This window comes from Vicugna pacos, chromosome 15 (genome assembly GCF_048564905.1).
Source record: "Vicugna pacos chromosome 15, VicPac4, whole genome shotgun sequence".
Classification (NCBI taxonomy): domain Eukaryota; kingdom Metazoa; phylum Chordata; class Mammalia; order Artiodactyla; family Camelidae; genus Vicugna; species Vicugna pacos.
The window spans coordinates 20,519,343-20,542,480 of record NC_133001.1 but is presented as its reverse complement, the minus strand read 5'-3'; the positions used below and the strand labels follow the sequence as shown (position 1 = coordinate 20,542,480).

The 23,138-nt window shown below is 36.6% G+C and overlaps 1 protein-coding gene and 1 long non-coding RNA gene across 4 annotated transcripts in view; one reads left to right on the top strand and one right to left on the bottom strand.

Moving 5' to 3' along the window:
- The window catches only part of LOC140685688 (uncharacterized), a 261,132-nt gene that overhangs the window by 139,713 nt on the left and 98,281 nt on the right, over positions 1 to 23,138 (top strand). The window contains exon 4 of one of the 2 annotated variants that reach the window (XR_012059010.1): positions 3,369 to 3,456. The exons of the other annotated variant lie outside the window; for it this stretch is intronic. This is a non-coding gene — a long non-coding RNA (uncharacterized lncRNA). The remainder of the gene's footprint in view (positions 1 to 3,368; positions 3,457 to 23,138) is intronic. 2 annotated transcript variants of the gene reach the window in all.
- The window catches only part of EFEMP1 (EGF containing fibulin extracellular matrix protein 1), a 58,863-nt gene continuing 49,144 nt past the window's right edge, over positions 13,420 to 23,138 (bottom strand). For both annotated transcript variants that reach the window (XM_031675548.2, XM_006217732.4), the window contains exons 9-11: positions 19,701 to 19,824; positions 19,419 to 19,614; positions 13,420 to 14,021 (exon numbers count right to left, since the gene is read on the bottom strand). In XM_031675548.2, the coding sequence (XP_031531408.1) occupies positions 13,860 to 14,021; positions 19,419 to 19,614; positions 19,701 to 19,824 (482 nt within the window). In that variant the 3' untranslated portion in view covers positions 13,420 to 13,859. The remainder of the gene's footprint in view (positions 14,022 to 19,418; positions 19,615 to 19,700; positions 19,825 to 23,138) is intronic.

Below are 23,138 nucleotides of genomic sequence, written 5' to 3'. Positions count from 1 at the left end.
ACTCGTAAGTAGTTTTTTTTTATTAGTAATATTCCTTCAACAGACACCAAAGATCTTAATGCAACTTACTTACCCATGGTACCTATTAGCCATATTCCAGGTAGACAGGGTTTTTGGTTTACTGACATGTTTTTAAAAAGAAGCACAGAAAATATCCATGGCCACATAGACTTAATCACTGACCAGTAATGATGTGCTTAGGACCATGAGCTTTGGTGTAAGACTGACTTGGATTATAGACCTGGCTCCACCACTTTCTACTCGTGTGACTTAGACAGTTTCTTCTCCAACACTCAGCCTCTTTGTCTTTCAAATGGGACAGAAATGTCCCTGTTATAAACAAGATAATATCTGTAAAGCATACAAAGTATTTAGCACAGTGTGAGGCCACTGTCTATGGCATATAATAGGCATTCAGTAAATGTTACCGTTATTACTATTTAAATATCTAGGCATTAAAAAATGCTTTTCTTGGAAAAGGGTAACACAGATTTGATAACACTAAGCTTCAAGGTGTCTGAAGGCATGCCTTAGCTTTTCATCTGAGGCACTGGCCTAAATTCCATGCTTGGAGATTAATGTGAATTCCTGGCTCCTGGATCCTTGCTCTTGAACCTCACTTAACACTTCTGAATCCAAAGTGCTCCTGCAGCTTTTGGCTTTTGCGTCTACTTGTTTGATGTCTGGACCTCTGTCCTTTGCTGTTGTGTAGCCGAAGTCTGGCCTTTCCTCCTGATTCTTTCTTTCTTTAACTTTACTTTTTTGGGTGGGTGGTAATTAGGTTTGTTTATTTATTTAGTTTAATGGAGGTCCAGGACCTCCTGCATGCTAAGCACACACTCTACCACTAAGCTATACTCTCCCCCTCCTCCTGATTCTTTTTTTTTAGGTTTGACTTTGTTACACCACCTCATCTCCTCAGGTCTGTTTCTCTGGCCTGAGTTCTCTTTTTTGTACTCAGCAGGTCAGCACTGATGGACCTGTCCCATGGGCTGCATGTAGGTTACTAAGATGTTAAAGTGCTCGGTTAATGGGACTGGTGGGGCTCTTACTACTACTGAATAAGCACACATATGGAAGATTCTCATAACCCAATCCTAAATTTTGGACTAAGCCTTCGGCTTTAATTTAGTGTCCATTATGCTTAGGAAGCTTTAAAATAGCCTGGTGGTGACTACCTATCGTATTTTCTGATATCCTATGGCTTCCTTGAGTTTGCTTTGAATTAAAAAAAAAATCTTAATCTGATATGAAAATTATTGTAAAAAAATAATTAATTGCAGAGAGAGATATAGGAAAGTACAGAGAGGAGAATACAATATTCTTTTAATCCTATTCCAGAAATATCTACAGTTAACATTTGGTGTAATTTCTTCTTTCCACGCATGTATTTATGTAATTGAGATAGTACTTCCTGCATTTTCCACTTACTGTATCATAAACATTCCCCACTTCATAAAAATCTCTTTATACATATTTTAATCACTGCATAATATTCTACTATATAGATGTGCCATGGTTTTAACTTAGCTATTCCCCCATTATTGCATATTTAAGCTGTTTTCATTTGTTTGGTTATTAGAAATAACACTAAAGTAATCATAGTTGTGCATAAATGTTCTTAAAACTCAGTACTAATACCCCTTTTTTTAAGAGTAAAAAAACAGTTTTCTTTCTTTCTGCCATTCTTGGACAAGGATTAAACAGCTAGGCTGAGACAACTATAGACACTTAAATATCCATTATATGAATAACTAGATATTGAAAAGGTGATTTGCCCTTATTAAAAAAGAATACATGGAACCAAGTAAGGGTTTTACTTACTTTTTTTTTTTTTAAATTGAAGTACAGTCTGTTACAGTGTGTCAGTTTCTGGTATACAACACAATGTCCCAGTCATGTGTATACATACATATATTTGTTTTCATATTCTTTTTCATTAAAGGTTATTACAAGATATTGAATATAGTGCCCTGTGCTTTACAGAAGAAACTTGTTTTTTTGAATCTATTTTTATATATAATGGCTAACATTTGTAAACCTCAAACTCCTAAATTTATCCCTTCCCACCCTCTTTCCCTGGTAACCGTTAGATTGTTTACTATGTCTGTGGGTCTGTTTCTGTTTTGTAGATGAGTTCATTAGTATCCTTTTTTTTTGTTTTTCAGATTCCACATATGAGTGATATATGGTTTTTTCTTTCTCTTTATGGAACACTTCACTTAGAATGATGATCTCTACGTCCATCCATGTTGCTTCAAATGGCATTATTTTATTCTTTTTTATGGCTGAGTAGTATTCCACTGTATAAATATATCACAACTTCTTAGAACACTCCCTCACACAATACACGAAAATAAACTCAAAATGGCTTAAAGACTTAAATATAAGACAAGACACGATAAATCTCCTAGAAGAAAACATGGGCAAAATGTTCTCTGACATAAATCTTAGCAATGTTTTCCTAGGGCAGTCTACCCAGGCAATAGAAATAAAAGCAATAATTAACAAATGAGACCTAATTAAACTGATAAGCTTTTGCACAGTAAAGAAAACCATAAGCAAAACAAAACAGCAACCTATGGAATGGGAGAAAATATTTGCAAATGATGTGACTGACAAAGGCTTAATTTCCAGAATATATAGACAGCTCTTACAGCTTAATAACAGAAAAACAGCCCAATCCAAAAATGGATTGGGCTAAGAAGACCTAAACAAGCATTTCTCCAGTGAAGTCATACAAATGGCCAATAGGCATATGAAAAAATGCTCAATATTTCTAATTATCAGAGAAATGAAAACCAAAACTACTGTGAGGTATCACCTCACATCAGTTGGAATGGCCATCATTCAAAAGTCCATGAATGATAAATACTGGAGAGGGTGTGGAGAAAAGGGAACCCTCCTATACTGCTGGGGGGAATGCAGTTTGGTGGAGCTATTTTGGAAAACAGTATGGAGATTCCTCAAAAAACTAAAAATAGACTTACCATATGATCCAGCAATTCCACTCCTGGTCATATATCCAGAGGGAAATCTAATTCAAAAAGATACATGCACCTCAGTGTTCATAGCAGCACTATATACAATAGCCAAGACATGGAAGCAACCTAAATGTCCATTGACAGATGACTGGATAAAGAAGTTGTGGAATATTTATACAATGGATTACTTATCTTTGAATATAAGAAGTATGTTAAAGAGAAGGGATATAGAGAAAAAAGTGAAACTGAAATTTAATCTGGAAGTTAGGAAACTGTTCTCTATTTCAGTGGAACGCTCCATTACCATACTAAAGAATATACAGTTGACCTTTGTACAACACGAGCTTGAACAACATGGGTTTATTTATATGCAAATTTTTTCAGGAGTGAATGCTACAGTACTACACGATACACAGTTGCTTGAATCCATGGATGTGGAACCTCGAATATGGAGGAACCGGGTAAAATGAATGTCAGAATTTTTACTGGGCAGAGGGTAGGCACCCCTAACCCCCTCATTGTTCAATGGTCAACTGTACTCATTTTCTAGCTTCTCCCTGAGGCAGAGACTGCTAGCTAGTGACCAAAGCCCTTTGCTCTTCTTTCTGGACAAACAGCTAGACTCTGTTTCCCAGCCTTATTCGCAAGTGTGGCCAAAGGAAGAGAGCAGAGTGATATAAGCCATTTCCAGGCCTACCTGGTAAAAAATTCTCACATTCAAAACGCCATTGATCCACCTGTTGATGTAGATGAGGATAGTGACCTTGGAAGTCATCAGTTGCAGAGAGTTGAGTTCTGCAAATGGGAGAAGCTTGGTTCCTGCATCTCTGCTTGGAAACAATTGGCTGCCTATTGGGATACCAGAAACCTAGGCTCATTCCTGACCTGTCCTTCTCCCTCAGTAACTACATCCAATTTGTCATTAAGTCCTTTATTTTGTCCTTTCTCTATACAGAATCTATTCATTTCTTTTCATGCTCTCCACCAACACTTTTGTCCAAGTTAGTGTATCATCTTTTCCTGGGCTGTTGGCATAGTCTTCTAACCTGCATCCATTCTGATCCCCTTCCAGTCTAGCTGTAGGTCAAAGGGAGTTTTTCCAAAGTGCAAATACAATGGCATTACTTACCTGTTTAAAATATTCAAATAGCTTTCCATAGATCTAAGAATAAAGACACACATTCTTCAATGGTACCCTCTTCATCTTCAAGAGCTCAGCTCTAGGGGTATTTTTCAAGGGATGCCTGAATAGGTCATTTGATTTCCCCCTATTATAGGTGCTTGTAGCTCCATCTGCCTTTTTTGGTAGCATCTGTCATAGTTGCAGTTTTACGTTTGTTTGTGGGATTGTTTGATTAATTTGTTTCCCTCAATAAACTAAGTTTGTTAGAAGCAGGAAAGGTGTTTAAACAACCATCATATCCATGCTTGTGGAAAGAATGAAATAAGGAGTTAAGTAAAGAAAGAGAGAAAAATGGTTGAGGAAATGAAAAAACTGGTAGATGGAATGAGATTTGTCACCACGTGGTTGAGTACTAGGAGTCAGGATCTTGGTTAAGTGTTAGGAACTATGAGGTTTATGAAGTTTCTTGACATGTTCCTTTTTGTGTTTTATTTCCTTGCCTTTGTGTGTAAATTCCCCTCTGCTGAAATACCCTTTCTTTACTGGAACAAACCCTGTTCCACTTTAGGATCAGCCCAGGAGTGCCTACTCTGACTTCCTCTAGTCAGGGTTAACTGCTCTCAGCAGTCCTCCCCTTGGAACATATTAAGGCTCTAGAAAAAAAGGGTCTTGCTTCGAATCTTGGTTTGCCCCTGCTTGAAATTTAACCCTAAACAAATCATTAAGTCTGCTTCTTCGTCAGTAAAATGGAGCTGAAAATCCCTTCTTCATTGGATGAAAGTGAGGAGATAATAGCCTAAAAGCTCCTCATAAATATAGGTGCTCAACAAATAGTGATTATTTTTAAAAAACTGAGCCCAAATTATTGGGTTTAATTCTTTAACCATATTATAAGTTCTTTGAGGCCAGGGACTGTATCATATTTATCTTTGTTCTCTTAGCACAGTGCCAGGTGGCCAGTGTTTGTTTTTTGAAGCAAGTTACACTAGAGTTGTAAGACAGGATCCTGGAGCTGAGATGTAATCAGGGATTAGATAGCTTCAGATTGACCTTATTGAGGTCTTTACCTTCTTATTAATGGCTAATCAACAGATTCTTGGAGGAAATAAAGGCAGATAATCACTGCTTAGAGACTAATAGGGGGAATAGAATATTTAATTACTACAAGAGCACATCTAATAGAGGCCAGAGGTTGAAATATAGTTTTCAGCTTTTGGGCTTGAATTAGAAATTAGCAACTCTTAAATACACATTTGCTATTAATAAGATTAAATGATGCCTGTAGGTTGTTGTGATAAGTTTGAAATAAAGGGTCATGTCCTGTACCTTTTTTCTCTGCCTATTCAAATATTCCAAGGCCTAGGGTAAATGTCCTTTTCTCTTTGCACAAAAGCCCCATATATTGCTAGGCATTACCGCTACTTTGTGCAACCAGGAACATATCCAGGTTTTGAGCAAAGCTTATACATATTTAGAAGCTCACATTAAGGGAAAGAATACAAAATTATAAATGCAAAATTAGACACAAAAGCTATTCTTATTTAGACTGACAAAAGAAATCACAATAAATTACAAATTTTAAGAGCTGACAGCAAATATCACGAAGCCTGGGGAATGCCAGGCATTCCTTTGTAATATTTTTCCCCCTACATTTTTTGGCTGTATACTCTTTGATTGCCTATGGCACCAATTTTATAATATCATTTCTTATAGAGATAATAGAAAGATAACTCAACCTTTCTTCTAGAATGGTTGAGAAAAAATTCTTAGTATTTTGCAAAAAGATTATTTTGATTTCACAAGCCATTTTGGCAATGTCATGGAAATTTTAAAGATTGTTGTCAAATTTGGGAATCCTCTATCAAGTTTCTATCATATAAGATATGTAGAACTATAAATCACTCCAAGTTTTCTTGTCCAAGGATCAATGTTAAATACCTTTTGAAATGGCCACACTCACTAACTAGCGAGTTGTCAACGACCTTGTTGTGGTAGTAAAATTATCCATTTAATGTTTTCTTTACTGATGTTAGTGTTCATTTTGAAGTAGCAGGACATTTAAATTCTTTCCCAGTATGTTCACACGATTCACTTTTTTTCATTAATTTGATCAACCCAAGAGTCCATTTATTACTTCTACTTGAAATTCATTTCTTCCTCTTGATGAATTACAGTTTCTGGTATTGTCTGAAATATTTGGGGGGTTATAATTCACTTCTAATTGTCAGAATAATATCTAGTGTATTCTTATAGAAATAGATGAAAAATGTTTTCATGGTATGGTGCATTTATAATTGCCTATGCTACATAGTTAAATATATTCTTGAATAGGCACTGAATAAAAACCAAATCCTCTGCTCTTCATTTTATACTTTTGGTGATTGGGAGAATTTTCTATAGATTAGCTTCTGGCTCTGCATATTTTAAAATCTGTTGTTCCTCTATTACCTCCTCTGGTGCTGGACACTGCAGGGCAGATTAAACTATGATAGGACCCCTGACTTGAAACTTTGTGCATACTGTCAGGTAAAGTCAACACAGAGGGTAGTAGGAATACTTTTAGAAGCTATTCCTACCCAGACATGAACTGGAATTATATATACATTGAAGTGACTGTGAACTATATAGATATAACCCACAAAGTCCAAGTTAAATAAACCATTCTAACTCAACTTCCCTGGGCTGGATTCCCAAAAATGCTTGTAACCATCCCAATGCTACCCAACATGAGGAGAGATATGAAGAGGGGAACCTAAGAGGAAAGATCAATTGTAACCTATTTAGTTAAAATGCATTACTTTTGCAAATTTTGCAAAAATAATATGACAATGTGAACAAGGCCTCTTTAGGGCCTTAGAAAGGATTGATGCAAGGGAAGGGCCTTGAAATTTTAACTTCACTAGCTTCCTTGAAAATTTATCTTTAAAGGGCAACCAGTTTTATACAGTACTCTGTAGCTGGACTTGTGATTTGCTCTGGAGTCAGGTAGATTCATGGGATTCATTATACAATACCACTTAACATAATATCTTATGTGTCTTTGCATCGAATGAACATGGTTGGTGCCTGATTTGCTAAGTGAGCGATACACAGAGGAGAAGAAAACCAGAGTTTTCTCTAAAGAAAGGAAGAGAGAAAAAAAGATGGAGAATCAACAGTAAAAGTTAAGTTAAGGAAAGGCTCATGTGGTATAAAGCCATCGGGCCAGTTACATGTGCATCTGTTGTTAAGACTCCAAGCAGTTTGGATGTTAGTGTCTGCCTCACATCCCCTCAGCAACATGAGTTTACTTGGGGTCAGAGAGCCGGGTAACCCTTGTCACAGGGATGGGAGCGGGTAGATAAATGGTCCAGTCTAGGTGGCTTCTGGTGGGATGCTTTTGAGGCAAGTTTAAGACTATTTCTCAGAGGATCCCCAGAGAAACTAAGTGTTAGTTTGCCCACAGAAGTGACCTGCTCATTAACTCACTCATTTCTTGGCATCTTTCCCTTCCCTGACTCACTTTGCCTAGTTTCCCGCCTGTACTTCCTAAGTTAACCTCTGGAACTACCCACACTTAGTTCTGTGACAGGGTCTTCTTTTGGGGCAACACAAACCAAGACACCTGGTTTAAGTCATGTGCAAGTAATTTACCACTTAAAGAAACATAATCTAAATATTAAGATACAAAAACATGGAAAACAGGTTTTAAAGGAAATAAACAAACAATTTGGAGACACTCAACTCCACAAAATTCTTTATTTGTTATATGCATCTTTTTAAAAAGAATGCTGAGATTCTGATGAAACTAATTTAGTTTCTATGGGAAGATTTGAAAAAGAGCTAAATTATTGCATTCAGGTCTTTAAAATTCTCTTGCATTTATATTCCAACTCTAGCTTATTAAAGGGGTCTGTGCTCCGTTAACATACACATGTGCTTACAATATAAACAGCTTAACTAGACATCTGTGTTGACTACATATAAATGTCAGTTAACATTTTGACTTGTTTTTGTTCAGCGATCTTGATATTTCAGTCTGCTGGCCAGATGAAACAAGATTGGGTTTTTGGTACCAGATGTGTCACAGTTTGGGCTTGTATTTTGCAGGTGCTCCCCTCAGCTGGGAAGATGGAAATTTGCCATCTTTCTGAAATGATGATTCAGGATAGAAATATAAATGTGTTAAAAATAATTCAAGATATTAATAGAGGGTTTTGTCCCTTGTGGGCTTCTTATGCAAAACATAAGAGCAGACCAGCAGCTGCACTATATTTTAAAAGAAGAGAAAGTGAGAACCATACAAGACTATTTAAAACACAAGCAACCTCTTGCAGTCATGAAAACAAGATTCAATAATAAACTTGTATTTGTGAAGCTTCCCCCCCCAAATAATAATCCCACTGGGTTGTGTTCAGGTGGTCTTAAGGTACTGAACTATCTTTCTCCTTCCATTATTTGGATTCGCTAAAATATCTCCTTTGTAGAAACAGAGTGATAGAGATGACTACATTTTTTAGATAAAAATGGGGATTGGTTTCTAGATGATTTCTACCCTCTAATATTTATAGATTTTTAAAATCACAATTAAAATAACCCTACTTTTTGGGGGTCATTTTTAGTTAAAAGTTGGGAAAGAACCAAAAGAACCGTTGTTCTTTGGTTCTTTGGGCTAAGTTGATTATAAAATGTGGAATCTTATCTTATTTCAGGCTTCTAAAGCAATAATCCCTTAGATGATGATGTTCATTTTTCGCTCCTTCAATAATCACCTAATGAAATTAACCAATGTCAGGAATGGCAGTAATCTTTCATTAACACCTTATCTTCCACTAATTCTGTGGAAGGAAGGAAGGACTCTTTAAGCCTTTTGGTCTAGCTTCTGAATGAGGAGAATGTTAATCCCATTCCATTTTACTATCCCTCTCAAAGCTCCCCATGCAGAGAGCTCTGTTTGTATCCCTAGTAATAGGCCTTTTTTTTTTTTTCCATTCTTTTGGAAATTGCTATCCTCTCAAATATAGTAAGGTCTACATGTTTGGTCCTTGAATTTTAGTTTCTAGAGTTCAGGAGTATTTTGAGTAACACAATTACTTTTGCCTCTCTGGAATTTCTTAAGAGAACAAATGAGCTAGAGTTTAACAGAATAAATCAGAATCAGGTTGTTATCTATGCTGTTTCAACCTGACTGCATGTAACAGCAGAAGTGAAAACTGGCCATGCTAGTGACAAACTAGCAAAGCTGGTCTACAAATTGGGGTGGGCTTTGCAGGAAGGAAAGGGATTGCTTGTTGCTGTTGAAATTTGGAGTATAGCCAATGAAAAGAGCCTCAGTCTAAGTCATGAGACTCGCATTCTAGGCACAGTGCTCTTCCTCAACGAACCATGATCTTGAGCAAGTCTTAGTAACATGATTTGACCAGGTGGCATCTAAGTTTAGAATCCTATTACTATTGAAAAGAGGTATATGAAATGGGAGATTTTATGTTTAGAGGGGATGGAAATTGAAAGTTGTCAAAAAAAAAACTATATAAGAGGGAAATTTGGCAGCTAAAGGGAGTTAATCTCATTTCGAGAAGAATTAACAACCAAGAGGTCTTTCCTAACCACTGTCAGAAAATAACTGTCCAGTCAGAGAGCACATAAATCTCAGAACCCAGCTATAGGCATTGGAATGGTGAAGCCATGGAAATGACTAGTTCAGTCCTCATTATTGACGCTTACTGAGTAAGGACATATGAATTTCCCTAGAAGCATGTTTGGAAGTGTGGGAACACATGGCTGGACTTTTTTCACTGGTGAAACGAGGTAAAATGACTTTCAGTTTAACATGAATAATCATATTTCAGTTGGAATCAATGGAAAGGAGCAAAACATGCATAATTTAACAGTGAATACTAAAAAATTATTTTTAATTATAATTTTAAATAATAAATAGCTAAATTGGGTTATTTCTCATGTCGTTGGCTCCAACAATGAACCTTCACTATGAAGATCTGTTTTTTGGTGGGAACTGTTAGTTTTCTTTTTCACCAATGTCCAGTGCTTCCCAACAGCCACTGTATCCAAAGAATACTCAAATGCTTAAAAAAAAAATTGGGCATATAGAGCCACTTTTTCTTTCATTGCAGCTCTTGTGAGGGAATAGTTACAGCTTTTAAAGCTGGAAAAACACCTTGTTTCAGTAACTCAGTTTTATGGGTAAAGAAACCAAGTTCCCAAGAAGCTAAGTCTCAGAACTAGTTAATGTTAGAACTGATACTAGAACTCCGATTCTTCTCTGCTCCATCACACTGTTAGATGTTGGAAGAGATTACCACAGAAGTTGCTCAATAAATGCTTGCTGCTGAATGATAATGACTTTGATGATGAATTATTTTCATAATTCCCATCAGTGGGAGCTGGTTTAAATCAGTGATTCTCATGGAGAAAGGAAGGAGGGAGTCATGTATAATTTGAAAATAAAGCAGGGCTTTGTCTTACTGCTTTGGTTTGTTTTTAGTGGTGTTATTTACTTTATTTTGAATTTCAAATTACACTTAAAGAGAGCATGAGATATTTATGTTTACTGAGGATGGTTGTCCTTGTAAAGGGAATGCATGTGTTAGCTTTTCAAAGTTCTTTCCAGGATTTTTCTTCTATGAATGAAATATGATTTTCACTTGCAGTTCTTCTTAATTAAGCATGAAACTGAAAGTGGATGATTTATGCTATAAAATTAGTGGATGAATAGTCTAGGAATCAGTTTCCTTTTTTATACTCTAGGCTATAAAATAAGTGGATGATAGTCTAGGAATCAGTTTCCTTTTTGATACTCCAGATAAAAAGAAATTGCAGTTGGAAACAACCTATCAACTATTGTCCATCAACTGATGAATGGATAAACAAATGTGGTATATCTATACAATGGAATATTGTTCAGTCATAAAAAGGAATGAAGTACTGATATATGTTACAACATGGCTGAATTTGGGGACATTATGCTAAGTGAAAGAAGCCAGACACAAAAGGCCACCTATTATATGTGATTCTAGTTGTATGAAATGTCCAGAATAGGCAAATTCATAGAGACAGAAAGTAGGTTAGTGGTAACTCTCACCAGAGTTTGTGGGAGGGGGTGATGAGGAATAACTGCTAATGGGTATGAGGTTTATTTTTGAGTGATGAAATTGTTATGGGACTAGATACTGGTGATATTTACATAACATTGTAATATATTGAATCCACTGAGTTGTACACTTTAAAATGGTGAATTTTATGTGTATTTTGTAATTAAAAAGAAAAGGAATTGCATCAGTGACACTTTAATATATTAGCACTCTCCATGTGTCTATGATTTGTGAATAGGACTAGGCTTTGGAATGAAAGGAAATCATCTTGTTTGCAGCTAATGGCTTCTGTAAGTCCAAAAAATATATGTAATATATTATTATATTATTATCATAAATTATATAATTATAAATTATCACATATATAATTATAGGATACATTATTATAGAATTATATATAATCCATGTATTTTTATATATAATTCTATAATATATATGTTATTATAGGTCTATAATAATATATAGGTGTTTAGAGGTTGGGGTGGAGGGTCAGAACTTATGCATAAATATTTCAGAGAGATTCCTGTTTCTTCTGCTGTCCTCTTTGGATGTATAGATAAGACCCTGCCTCTTTGTTTAAGAGTGAAAAATCTGTTGGAAGAAGGTCTTAGGCAATTTTTTTGTTTGTTTTCACTCTTACCGTGCCCAGCTCTGACTTGAGAATTGTGTCAATATGTAGAAAAATCACTATATTGATTAAGAATGGAAAAGATTGGATTGAACTTGATTTATCTGGACTGTAAGTAATCCTGTGGACGGGATGACAAGAACATACTCAACAGTCCTGCTGTGTGGTGGCTGGTTGTTCACTCTGCTTCTTTGTCTAGCCCTTGGTTACACTTGTTCTCTCATCATTGTTTCTACCCCCCATACCCTTTAAAAACACCCTTGCCTACTCACACAAGAAGTTTGTGTATTATTCCTTGGTCTCTTGGTGCACTTTCTTTTTGACAATTACTGCATATTTTGTCAACTCTCTGAGGAACATTTATTTCAGTGGCAAGGTTATCTGGTGACAGAGGTTCTTCATATCTGCTTTGAAATTGGATGTAAGGGAAAATTGCACAAATTTTTGTGGAGTGATTTTAACAGTTTTTTGTTTGTTTCCTCAACTCCTAGGTTATTTATTTTTTTTTTAAAAAGCAAATAGTTGTTCTTGCTCTGGCAGCTATAACTAATTTTTTTCCCAGACACAAAAATTATATTGGCTGTTATTGGCTACACTAAAAAAACTCCAAAGATTGGGTGATCCTCTAAAAGAATATTTATTTCAATTTAAAAATATAATACATCAAAGGGAAGCAGTAACATTTTAAACAAATAAGACATAAAACCTTTTCATAGAATGAGGAGGGAGGATAATTTGCTTTAGTTCATTATCACTCTGGATGCCAAGAATAAGAATCATCACCATTTCCTTTCTCTGTGAGTATCACATATAAAGATGATAAATTTTAGTTATAAGTTACTGAAGTTTTAGGGTTTTAATTTTATTAAAAAATTAAAAGTTCCTCAGAAAAATAATTTCTTCATTTTGCTCTCTATTCTGTGGAAATCCTGAATTCAGGAATCCTACTACATTTATTGAGTGTCATGGACTGAATGTGTTCTCCCAAAATTCATATGTTGAAATCCTAACTCCCAGTGTGATGCTATTAGAAGCTGAGGCCTTGGGGAAGTAACTAGGTCATGAGGGTGGAGCCCTCATGAATGGGATTAGAGCTTTTATAAAAGGAACCCCAGAAAGCTCTCTTGCTCTCTTTCTGTGTGTAAGGATATGAGTCTACAACCTAGAAGAGGTCTCTCATCAGAACCTGACCATGCTGGCACCCTGATCTTGGACTTCCAGCCTCCAGACTGTGAGAAATATATTTCTGTTGTTTATAAGCCACCCAGTATATAATATTTTGTTATAGCAACTCAAACTGACTAGTACACTGAGTTTGCCTCTTCAGGTCAACGCTAAAGTGATTTAGAAAATTTTGTTTTCTCATCTCTTCCCCATAGAATTCTCAATATAATACTTTTCTCAATATAGTAATTTTTATTCATTTTGGGAATTTCGCTTAGTATTTTTTTATATTCATAACAAAAATTTTCTGACTAAATTTTAAATATCTTATAGAAACCAGTATATTATGCAATAATGATTTATTACTATGTAATGAACAACCACATTTAGACTTATCATGAAAACAAAAACCAACACAAGTATGATAGATCCTCATTTTCTAAAGAAATATATCTTTATTGACTTTTTCCATTTTCTTACAAAGCAGTTAAAAAACTCATTCTTGAACTTGCATGCTGTTCAATGTTATGATGACTGCCTCCTTATGAGACTGTCATCACAGAAGATAATCATTGCTTGGTCCCACTTTTACAGAAAAGAATCCAAGTTTCACCAGATAGAGTATGCTTAGCTCTCTTGAAGAAGACCAGTTTAGTGGATTAATGTCTAATTTACATACAGTAATAAAGACAAACTTTGAATCTTTACAGATTAAATGCCCACTTTATACCATGGTGTAATTGTTTGAATTATTGTTGAGTGTACAGTATATAGATGTAGATGTACTAGATATGTCTATAAATAAAATAGTGCTTTAAGATAACAATATTCTTTGGCTGATTTAAATGCCTATAGCGGACTCTTTTAAAGGACTAAAATGAAAATGGCCCCACTATTATTGTCAATCTTAACACTGAGCTGGTGCGGAAAGTTCCTATACTGTTGACTGTCAGCATCTCCAGGTCCACTATATATTCTCTTGGTCCTGATAGCGACTTCACCAGCACAAGCATTGCACTTACAGGACTTGTTTGCTAAAATAAAAGAAAAAAGAGGGATGAAGAGAATAATTTTTCTTGTATTGAAATTTCTATTATTTGTGAATATACTTCCTATAAGAATTAGGGGAAGAATTTTGTGGGTAGGATAAAAGTCACTACTTAGTTCCTTCTTGGCTTCAATCCTTCTTGGATCTTACCCCTTGTCCACACATAGTCATTAGTTCTAGTTACAGAGACCTGCTTTTATGATAGTTCTTTGTTTTCTCTTCATTCCTCTCTGTTAATGTTTCCCTTCGTTTTTATCAAGTAGTCCTAGTCTTAATAGAGACTGGAGTTCACATCAGAATCTGATAATTTTTGAACTGATAAACAAAATTGTCATCTTTCACATCTCAACATTGTGGATCTGTTAACATTCGAATAGGTGAAGAGACAAGTAAGTAGTTAATTTCAATAGGATGTGGCAAATGTTGAGATATATGGGGATATGAAGGGTATATATGAAGACACATAGAGGTGTACACACACAGGGAAAAAGAGGAAGGATTCTGAAGCATTGATAGAAGGCTTCTGAATGCCTGAGGAGAGTCACCCAGGATAAATGGAAGTTTTGTAAAGAAGTGCCTTCAGAAGAACTGGGTGCAGTTTCATTTTGATGAACAATGTGATGGGTGCTGGAGACTACAGGGAGATGATTTTGGCCAGGCAGGCAAGTAGATGTGTATCTGAATGCCAAGAGGAGGGAAAGGATAGAAACAGTGGATTAGGAGAAGGGAGAGATAAATATGTCATAAGATAGGGTCTAGGAGAGGCCAACATTTAAGGAGAGGGCAGAAGAGAAGGCCACTGAAGGAAGCTGAGAAGAAATACATTAATTAAGTGAGAAACAGATGAATGGCAAGTAGAGTCCAATAGAGCAGGGGAGGATGAGGGTGACTAGAACTGAAAAATGCCTCTGGATTTAGCAGTATGCATGTTGTTGGTGGCTTTTTTTCTAGAGCAACTTCGGTAGGGTAGTGGGAACAGGAGCTAGAAGAGTGACTTGGAAGTGAGAAAGTAGAGAGTGTGATTGCAGACTGTGCTTTAAGAACCCATGGCTAAGAAGGGAGGGGAGAGAGAGAGAGGAGGCAACATCCAGAGGGAGAAACAAATTGAATGTGTAGGAGGTAAATGAGTGTTTGAAAGAACAAGGTTCCAGAGGAAACAGAATGAAGAATACAGGTGGTGGGTTGGTCTTGATTGATAGACGTGAAACCTCGTCTTTGGAAAACTCAAGGGAGAAGGTTAGAAGAGGGACACATGGACTCAAATTTGTGAGGGATGGGATGGGAAATTCAGGTAATTCATACGTGTTGGTTTCAGTGGTTTCAGAAGAGTTGGAGGTGAGGTCACCCCCTGAAAATGAAGGGTATAAGGACTTAAAGAGTATGGGGACATTTGCAATCAGGGGCTAAGGAGAAGAAATAAAAGAAAGTAGTAGGATTGTGTAGCATACTGAGGACACATCTGAAGTTGGAGACTTATAGTATTACCGATCCATGCTGACAAGCTGGGTATGAAAGTAGATATGGATTATGTGATTGATCTAGGGTTGCTGGACAGGGAGATGAGGTGTTTGTAACAGGATAGTTTAAGGCTCCACCAAGAAGTTGACAAACTGGAAGAAAGTGGGAGGTGAAGGGTCAGGGGACTAGCATCACTTTGAGGGTGAAGAGCAGATAGAATGGGAGTGAGGGCATGAGAGAGAGGAAAGAGAATCAGTCACTGAGGGGGTCATGGGAGACTAAGATTCTGATGTGGAACTCTGCTGCATGATAACAAAGTCCAGCATGTGGTCATGTGGTTGGTGGCAGAGTGACATAAAGCTGAAGGTCATGGGGGATGAGATGGCCAGGGAATTGTAGGCTAAGATACTGGACAACTATGATAGTGCCCAGATCAGGTTGCAGAGAGGAAAACTTTTCAAAATCTAAACTTCCCCTATCCCATGTCCTCTTCTCTTCTAAGTGATCTCACGCACTCCCTACACACTCTCTTTGAGTGATTTCATTCATAACCATAGCTTCGATTATCACGTATTTGCCAGTGACTTGAAAGCCCACATATTCAATTCTCTATTCACCTTTACTTGGATGGCTCATGGTGACCAGGACTCCACATGTCCAAACTGAACTCCTCACCTTCCTCTTTACACTGGCTCCTTCTTCCTTATCTCAGAAATGGCATTACCATTTACTGTTGCTCAAGACAGAAACTTGGAAGTTATGTTTGGTGCTTCCTTTCCCTCCACCTCCCCACAGCAAATGGGTTACTAAGTCATGTAGTTCTTCCTGTATCTTCATAAATCTGTCCACTTCTTTTGGACTCACTGCTACCACCTTAGTCCTCCATCTCTTGAACTACTTACTAGTCTCTCCATTTCCATTCTTGCTCCACTCCAACCCAGACTCTACAGTGTAGCCAGGTGTCTTTTTAACATGAAAATCTGCTAGCAACTCCTCTACTTGAAACCTTTAATATAGTCTGTCAGGCACTGTGTGATCTAGGCCCTGCTCATCTCTCCAGGCTCCTCTCAAGCCACTCTGCCTGTAGCACTGGAGTTCCAGATCAACTGGTTGGCTTTTTATGCATTCCATTTACTAGTCCCTAATTGCTAGTCTTCAGTTTAGATCTACTTCCTCCAGGAAGCTCCCAGACTATTGCTGTCTTGGTTAGGGGTTGTTGTGTGCTCGTGAGCAATTTGCAATGCTCAGTTGTAACATTCAGCATACTTGTGAACACTTGTTTGATGTCTTGACTATAAGCTCCATTGGGGCCGGAACTGGCTTGGTTTTATTCGCTGCTATGTCTCTAGGACCTAGCATGGTGCTTGCCTCTTATAGGTAACACTGATACCTTGAAGATGTTGACTGAATTAATTCATTCATTTAAAAATATTTTTTGAGTAACTGTAATGCGCCAGGCACCATTCATTCTATGTGCTGTGCATATGAGAGTGAACAGACAGGTAATATCTCTGCTCTCATTGCACTCACACTCTAGTAGGCAACATGGACAAATGAATACTATGCAAGGTGGTGATAAGGATGATGAAAAAAAATAAGGCTCAGTAAGGGAGGATAAATATTGGTCAGTATGGATGGAAGATGGTATTCTACCTTCAATTTCATGTACTACTTCTTTACAATATGTCCCCTTTTCTAGGGAAGAAGATTTTCTCAGTATTCTCTCAAAAGGAATGTAAATAAAATCCTATATCCCAAGTTTCAGTCTCATGAACATTCAAGAAACATTCTTTGACTATTCCAGCCCACATTAATTCTTTGATGTCTTGGACCATGGAATTAAACATAACCTTGTCTCCTTTTTTCATAGATGTTAACTATGCCACAAAGTAATATTTAAAGCTCTATGAAGTAAGGAACTGTGTATTACATGCACCTAGCATGGAGCTGAGCATATAATGGATGCTTAATTAAGGCCTGCTGATTGAGTCTTATGATTAAATGCCCTCTGCACAAGTGGAATTTCGGTGAAGAGGTTTTGTAGGATTTGATCCAATTACCTTCTAAATTATGTGATAAGAAATAGTCTTGAAATGTCTTTTTATTTTAAATACTTTTTTGTTTCAAATAGTATTTAACACTGGGGTTATCAAAATTGGCAACGTTCAGAGGAGGTAATAGCTCAGTGGTAGTGTGCATGCTAAGGAGGCACGAGGTCCTGGGTTCAATTCCCAGTACCTCCATTAAAATAAATATGTAAATAAATAAACCTAATTACCTCTCCCCACAAACAAAAACAAAAAACCGACAAAAAATGGGCAACATTTTATACCATTCATAAAAAAGGATTTTACTTGAGAAAAACACTGTTTATATTTGAAAACATCAAGTCTATACACTGATATGAAATCATAGAACTTTTAAAGTGCCATGTTGATTGCAAAAAAACCCACATAGGAACTTTGCTTAACTATTTGTTGATTATGCTGGGAAATTTTATTTTCTTAAATTATGACTAAGAGTTCAAAATGGAAAATTATTTTTAAAGAAGATTTTGAGATGAATCTATTTTATTGCCATGGGCTACAAATAATGGTTTTTTTTTTTTGGTGCTAAAATGATTAACTTGTTATTATCTGAACTGTGTGACATTCATTTAAAGAGTCTTACAAGTATCTAGTATATCTCAAATTCAAAGCATCAAATGTTGAAGAAGTTTATTTTTAGTTTTTAGAAAGGAGAGTAGTAATAGATTATATTTTGGGTTGAGTTTTTCTCTTTAGAAGTTGGTCATGAGAAATTAATCATTTCTAATTTACTGGCAAAGAAACAGAATCCCATAATTCTGGAGCTGGAAGGGAACTTCATATGTCAAAGAACAGGATAAACGTGTAAACAGTAAAAATCTGTAAACTTTACCACAAGGATGAATTTCTCAATTTACTTTTCATATTCTCAAAATGAAATATTGACCTTAAAATCTGATTAAAAAATGAAGAGTGCCCAAAGGAGTTTTGAAAAAATTGTAACTGGATGAATAACATCCTTAGCATGAAACAGTTACCGTAACCCTGCAAACTGCTTGGTGGGATGCCATCATTTTCACATGAAGTGGTGAGCGGTATTTTAAATATGTCAGAATTTTAACCTAAAATGAACTTGCTAAGATTCTGCAGGGAGGACTGGATGTCTGAGGCACTGGAGTCAGGCAGATATGCTGGGAAGGAAGCCCTTGGAGGATTTAGAGAGGTGCCGAGTCAATTTAAAGGAAAAGAGTCAGGGCATAAGGAAGGAAAGATAACCCAGGAGACACTGTGAAGAGAGAAAAGGCAGAATTCAGAGAAAGACTTCATCATAGGCAATGAAAGAAAGGCAAAATATAAAGGTGGCCTCACATTGCCTGCCTGGAAATTTGTAAGAATAGCTTGTGGTACAGGGGGTGGGGGTCACTTCTCAGATATTTATAGGTCTTAGCTTTGGTGCAAATATAAATAGTCTTACAAATGTCACGATAAGGAATTCAAGGTTTTTGAAAAGCTGTCCAGGAATTATTGTATCGACATACAATTATATATTACTGATTTGTGTATATCTGTTTGTAGTGTGTGTGTGTGTGTGTGTGTGTAGGCTTGTGTGTTAGTGGTCACATACAACTCCATTAGTCTGTAACCTTTATCTGAGTGACTTTAGAGAAGCTACTTAATCTCTTTGAGTCTCACTTTTCTCTTCTGTAAAATAAGGAAATAAATATTAATATCTATCTGACCAAGTATTACCAAAAGGATTAAATGAGATACAGGAAGGCCTTACATGATGCCTGCACATAAACTCTTTAAATGCTAGCTTTCTTTCTGTGTGAATTATTTCCAAACAACAACAAACGTGATCCTTTCTCAACAACTAAGGTTGCCCTTAGGATACTTACTCTTAGGTAGAACTCTCCATTTTCATTTCCAGATTTAATCCGAAAAGTATTGATAGTGTTGGCGTAAATGGTTGTGGCCTGTATCTGAAAGATGTCTGATGGCACAGACCTATCAGATCGAATGCTCATATATTTGTAGACTATGGATTGGGGAAGTTCTCGGCACATTGCATTTGAGACTGGGCAAACACATCGGCTGCAGAGACAAAAGGATTCACCAGTTAGGCTTGGTAAAACCAGAAGAGTCTCAGTTTCAAAAGCAAAAGTTCTGATTTTTCTTACTTTTCTGATGTTAGAACATAGGGATCTTGACAAGGATTTCGTGGGTAACAACGGAAGCCGCCATGATAATTCCAGCACATTTCGTCTTCCCGACATTCATTTGTGGTCTCACACTCATTTATATCTGTAGGGACGTAGAGTTGAAGAGTTTACTGATCTAAGTAACTTGTATAAGTGGCAGATTCCAGTTTGCAAGGAAGGAAGTGAGGGAGAATCTGGACTTTGTTTAATTTGCTTTTAGGCACAAAACTGGGTGGGACCTGAGTTCATTGCATTTAATTCAGGACAGATATAGTGGAGACATTCTTGACAGATTAATATGTGTCATTTCATGGTATTTTATCAAGCACCTATTGTTCATCTGCTGAATTTAAAGCCAAATGCTAAACATTGACTCTGCTTATATAAAAGTGAAAAACAGCACTTCTTTCCCTCTGAGGGAGTAGGGAAGGCTGAAGGAAGGAGGAGCCATCTCAGTGTGACATTGAAAAGGGTGATGGTTAGATGGAAGTTTCCTGATTGGAGTGGGGAGGGCCTTTCAGGCTGAGAAAGCAGCAAACAAAAACTATGAAGATGGAGGTTATCGTCAGGCTCAGGAACCTGGGAGAGAGGGACAGGCTAGAGCTGTGGCTGCAGTAAGCAGTAGCATGCTCCTGGATAGTGATGCCCTGGGAGTGGATTACACCATCCAGAGGAAGATGTTCACAGCACAAGAAGTGAAGCTATGAAGTGTTCCACCATATAGAGCATAGCTATTTAAAGACCAGGTGTCAGCGGTGAGAGTCAACCTAGGAAAATGCAGTGCAAGGAAGTCAAAAGGGGAGAGAGTCCCAGGAAGGAGGGCTGTGGAAAGGCCAGGCTGGACAAAGACTGGTTTTAGATTTGGGAATTAGGAGCTCCCTGGTGACATCTGAGAAAACAGTTTCACTAGAGAACCACTACATTTACAACAATGATGAAAATTATATTAATATCCACATCCCTATATATGTCTGTCTCCCTTAACATTTGAATAGTGATTTAGAGTTTATCAAATACAAGCCTTTTCTGAATCATTCCTTCCCCACAATTAGATATTTTCATTCACTAATTTACTTATTCCATAAATAATTTACTGAATCCTTGCTGCAAGCCAGGCATGGTCTTGTTGCTGCAATATGATCTCTTTCTTCTCTCTGAATTCTCATACTTCGTGTTCCTCTTTTTGGGCCTTTATTGCTTTCTGCTTTGCATTATTGAAATCTGCTTGTTTGTCTCAATCCTTCTATTAGCTTGGAAACTCCTGGAGGTCAAGGGTTATCATGCACATCTTTTTATTCCATTGTCACCTAACATTAATGTACTGGGGTAACCTGGCTTCTAAGAAATATTAAATTGAACTAAGTTGCTCTTCACACAAACCATGTGGAGATGATGAGAAAAATTATCTCTATTTGGCAGGAAGGAAAAACAAATAAGGGTTAAGTGGCTGAACCCAAATTCATACAGTTAGTGACAGGCATCTTTCCACTGCAAGGTACTGCATCTTCTAAATGAGAATAATTCCATTTCTTGACTTTGGAGAAAAAATATTTTCTTTTAGTTTCCAAACTGGCTAAAGCTATCTGGAACCCAAGAGGAGACTGGAAAAGCTAAGCAGTTTCCAAGAGTCAGTTATAAGAAGTATCTTCTTTTGGACTGGCTATGGCTAAAGAAAGAACTTAGATTCCTCAGAAGAAATCACAAGTGACTTGTCTTTTCAATATTTTTCACTTTTTTTTGTGAAAAATAAAGATGCTGTTTAGCTACAGAGAAACAAAGACTGTTTTTTGTATATGGAATTCAATAGTAGCAAAGGAAACTATGTCATAATTTTATTTATTACTTCCAGTAATTTAGAGCCTAGCATAATCAACTCCTTAATCATTTGGAAGGTTTTTCAGAAATTATTAATAGTATTAAAATATTTGATAAGTGTGTGTGTATTCTCTCTCCCCTTCCCTCTGTTTCCTTCCCTCCCTGCTGTCCCTCTCCCCGCCCCTTGCCAAACAGTTTTCATTTTCCCAAGACTGTGGAAATGAGAATAGTTATTTTATACCTAAAGTAAACCTTTTGGGGGAAGGTAAGAATCCAGACTCTTTTGGTTTTACTTTAGTCTGTGGACAAAGTTGGGAAGGCATGGTTTCATTGGGGGAAAGAATGGTACGTCTCTTTCACAAAAAATATTTTGGTTTAACCAAACATTCTAAGCTGCATATCTTCAAGATATAACACTGATGAATCCCCTATTTGCAATCCATTTCCACCTTTAATTATAACAGACATAAGTGTTTCCATGCAAATAGCACAAGCAGAGAATATTCCACTGAACGTTAATTTGTTTCTGCCTTTGCTGAGTATCAAATCCATTTATGACCAGAAACACATAGTCTTTTGTTTGAAGGACTCCAGGGGAATTGGTTAAGATATCCCACTGGCTAACATTTTCCTGCATGTAATATTCTCAATTAAAAGTCTCAATTAGGATTCAGAAAGTAAAACGATTGGAATGCAATGTTTTTCCACAATTAGCATTACAGAGTCTCTAGTAACCTGGAAAGGGGTATAAAGATGTTCATTGTGCAATGAACTACATTCTGATTATGCTTATACTTAGTGGCTGGATTCCAGTTGAATGACCACATGCATACTATAAAATCTCAGGTCATGGATATTCCTGTGAATTCATATTTTCCTGTAAAATCATGATATAAACTGAGAATCCTGATTGTCTCCTTCCCTTGGAGATTTGCTACTAGGCATTTATATTGCTCGGAAAACTTCATAAAAATCTTGAATTGTACAGGTTTTGTAGTTTACAAATAATTTTTCTTTTTATTATTCCATTTCATTCCCTCAACTCCTTTTTCCGAATGAGGAAGCTGAGGCTCAGAGAAATTTGATAATTTGTTGTTCAAATTGTATAGAAAGAATGTTGTATGGCTGGGACTCAAACAGATTTTGTGTCTTCAAGTTCAGTCATTCTTTTAACACTCTCACTGCTTTATATAAATATGTGTTTGTACTAGTTTTTCCAGGATTATGTACAGTTTTAGTTTTATTTGAGCAGTCTTTTCACTATTAAAGAAATTTTAAGTTACATGCAGCATTGGAGGTAGGAAGAAGAGGGTTCTTATTGTCAAGTCTTTCAAAGAAACTCTAAAATTGTCCTCTGTAGAGAGCTCCTGCTTCTACCTACATAAAGCTGTGAAGATCACCTGAATGTTTATTTAAAAACTGGACCCAAGGACATTAGCTATTTTTGGATCAGTAGTTTTTCACTAAAGAATTCAAGCACATTTTAGTACACATGAGGCTGATTTTCTCAGTGCTTAAACTTTTACCCAATTTATAATCTTGGTGTTTTAGAGAACTGAGGTTAGTTTCAGGTGTGGCTAAGCACACACTAAGCTTATGCTC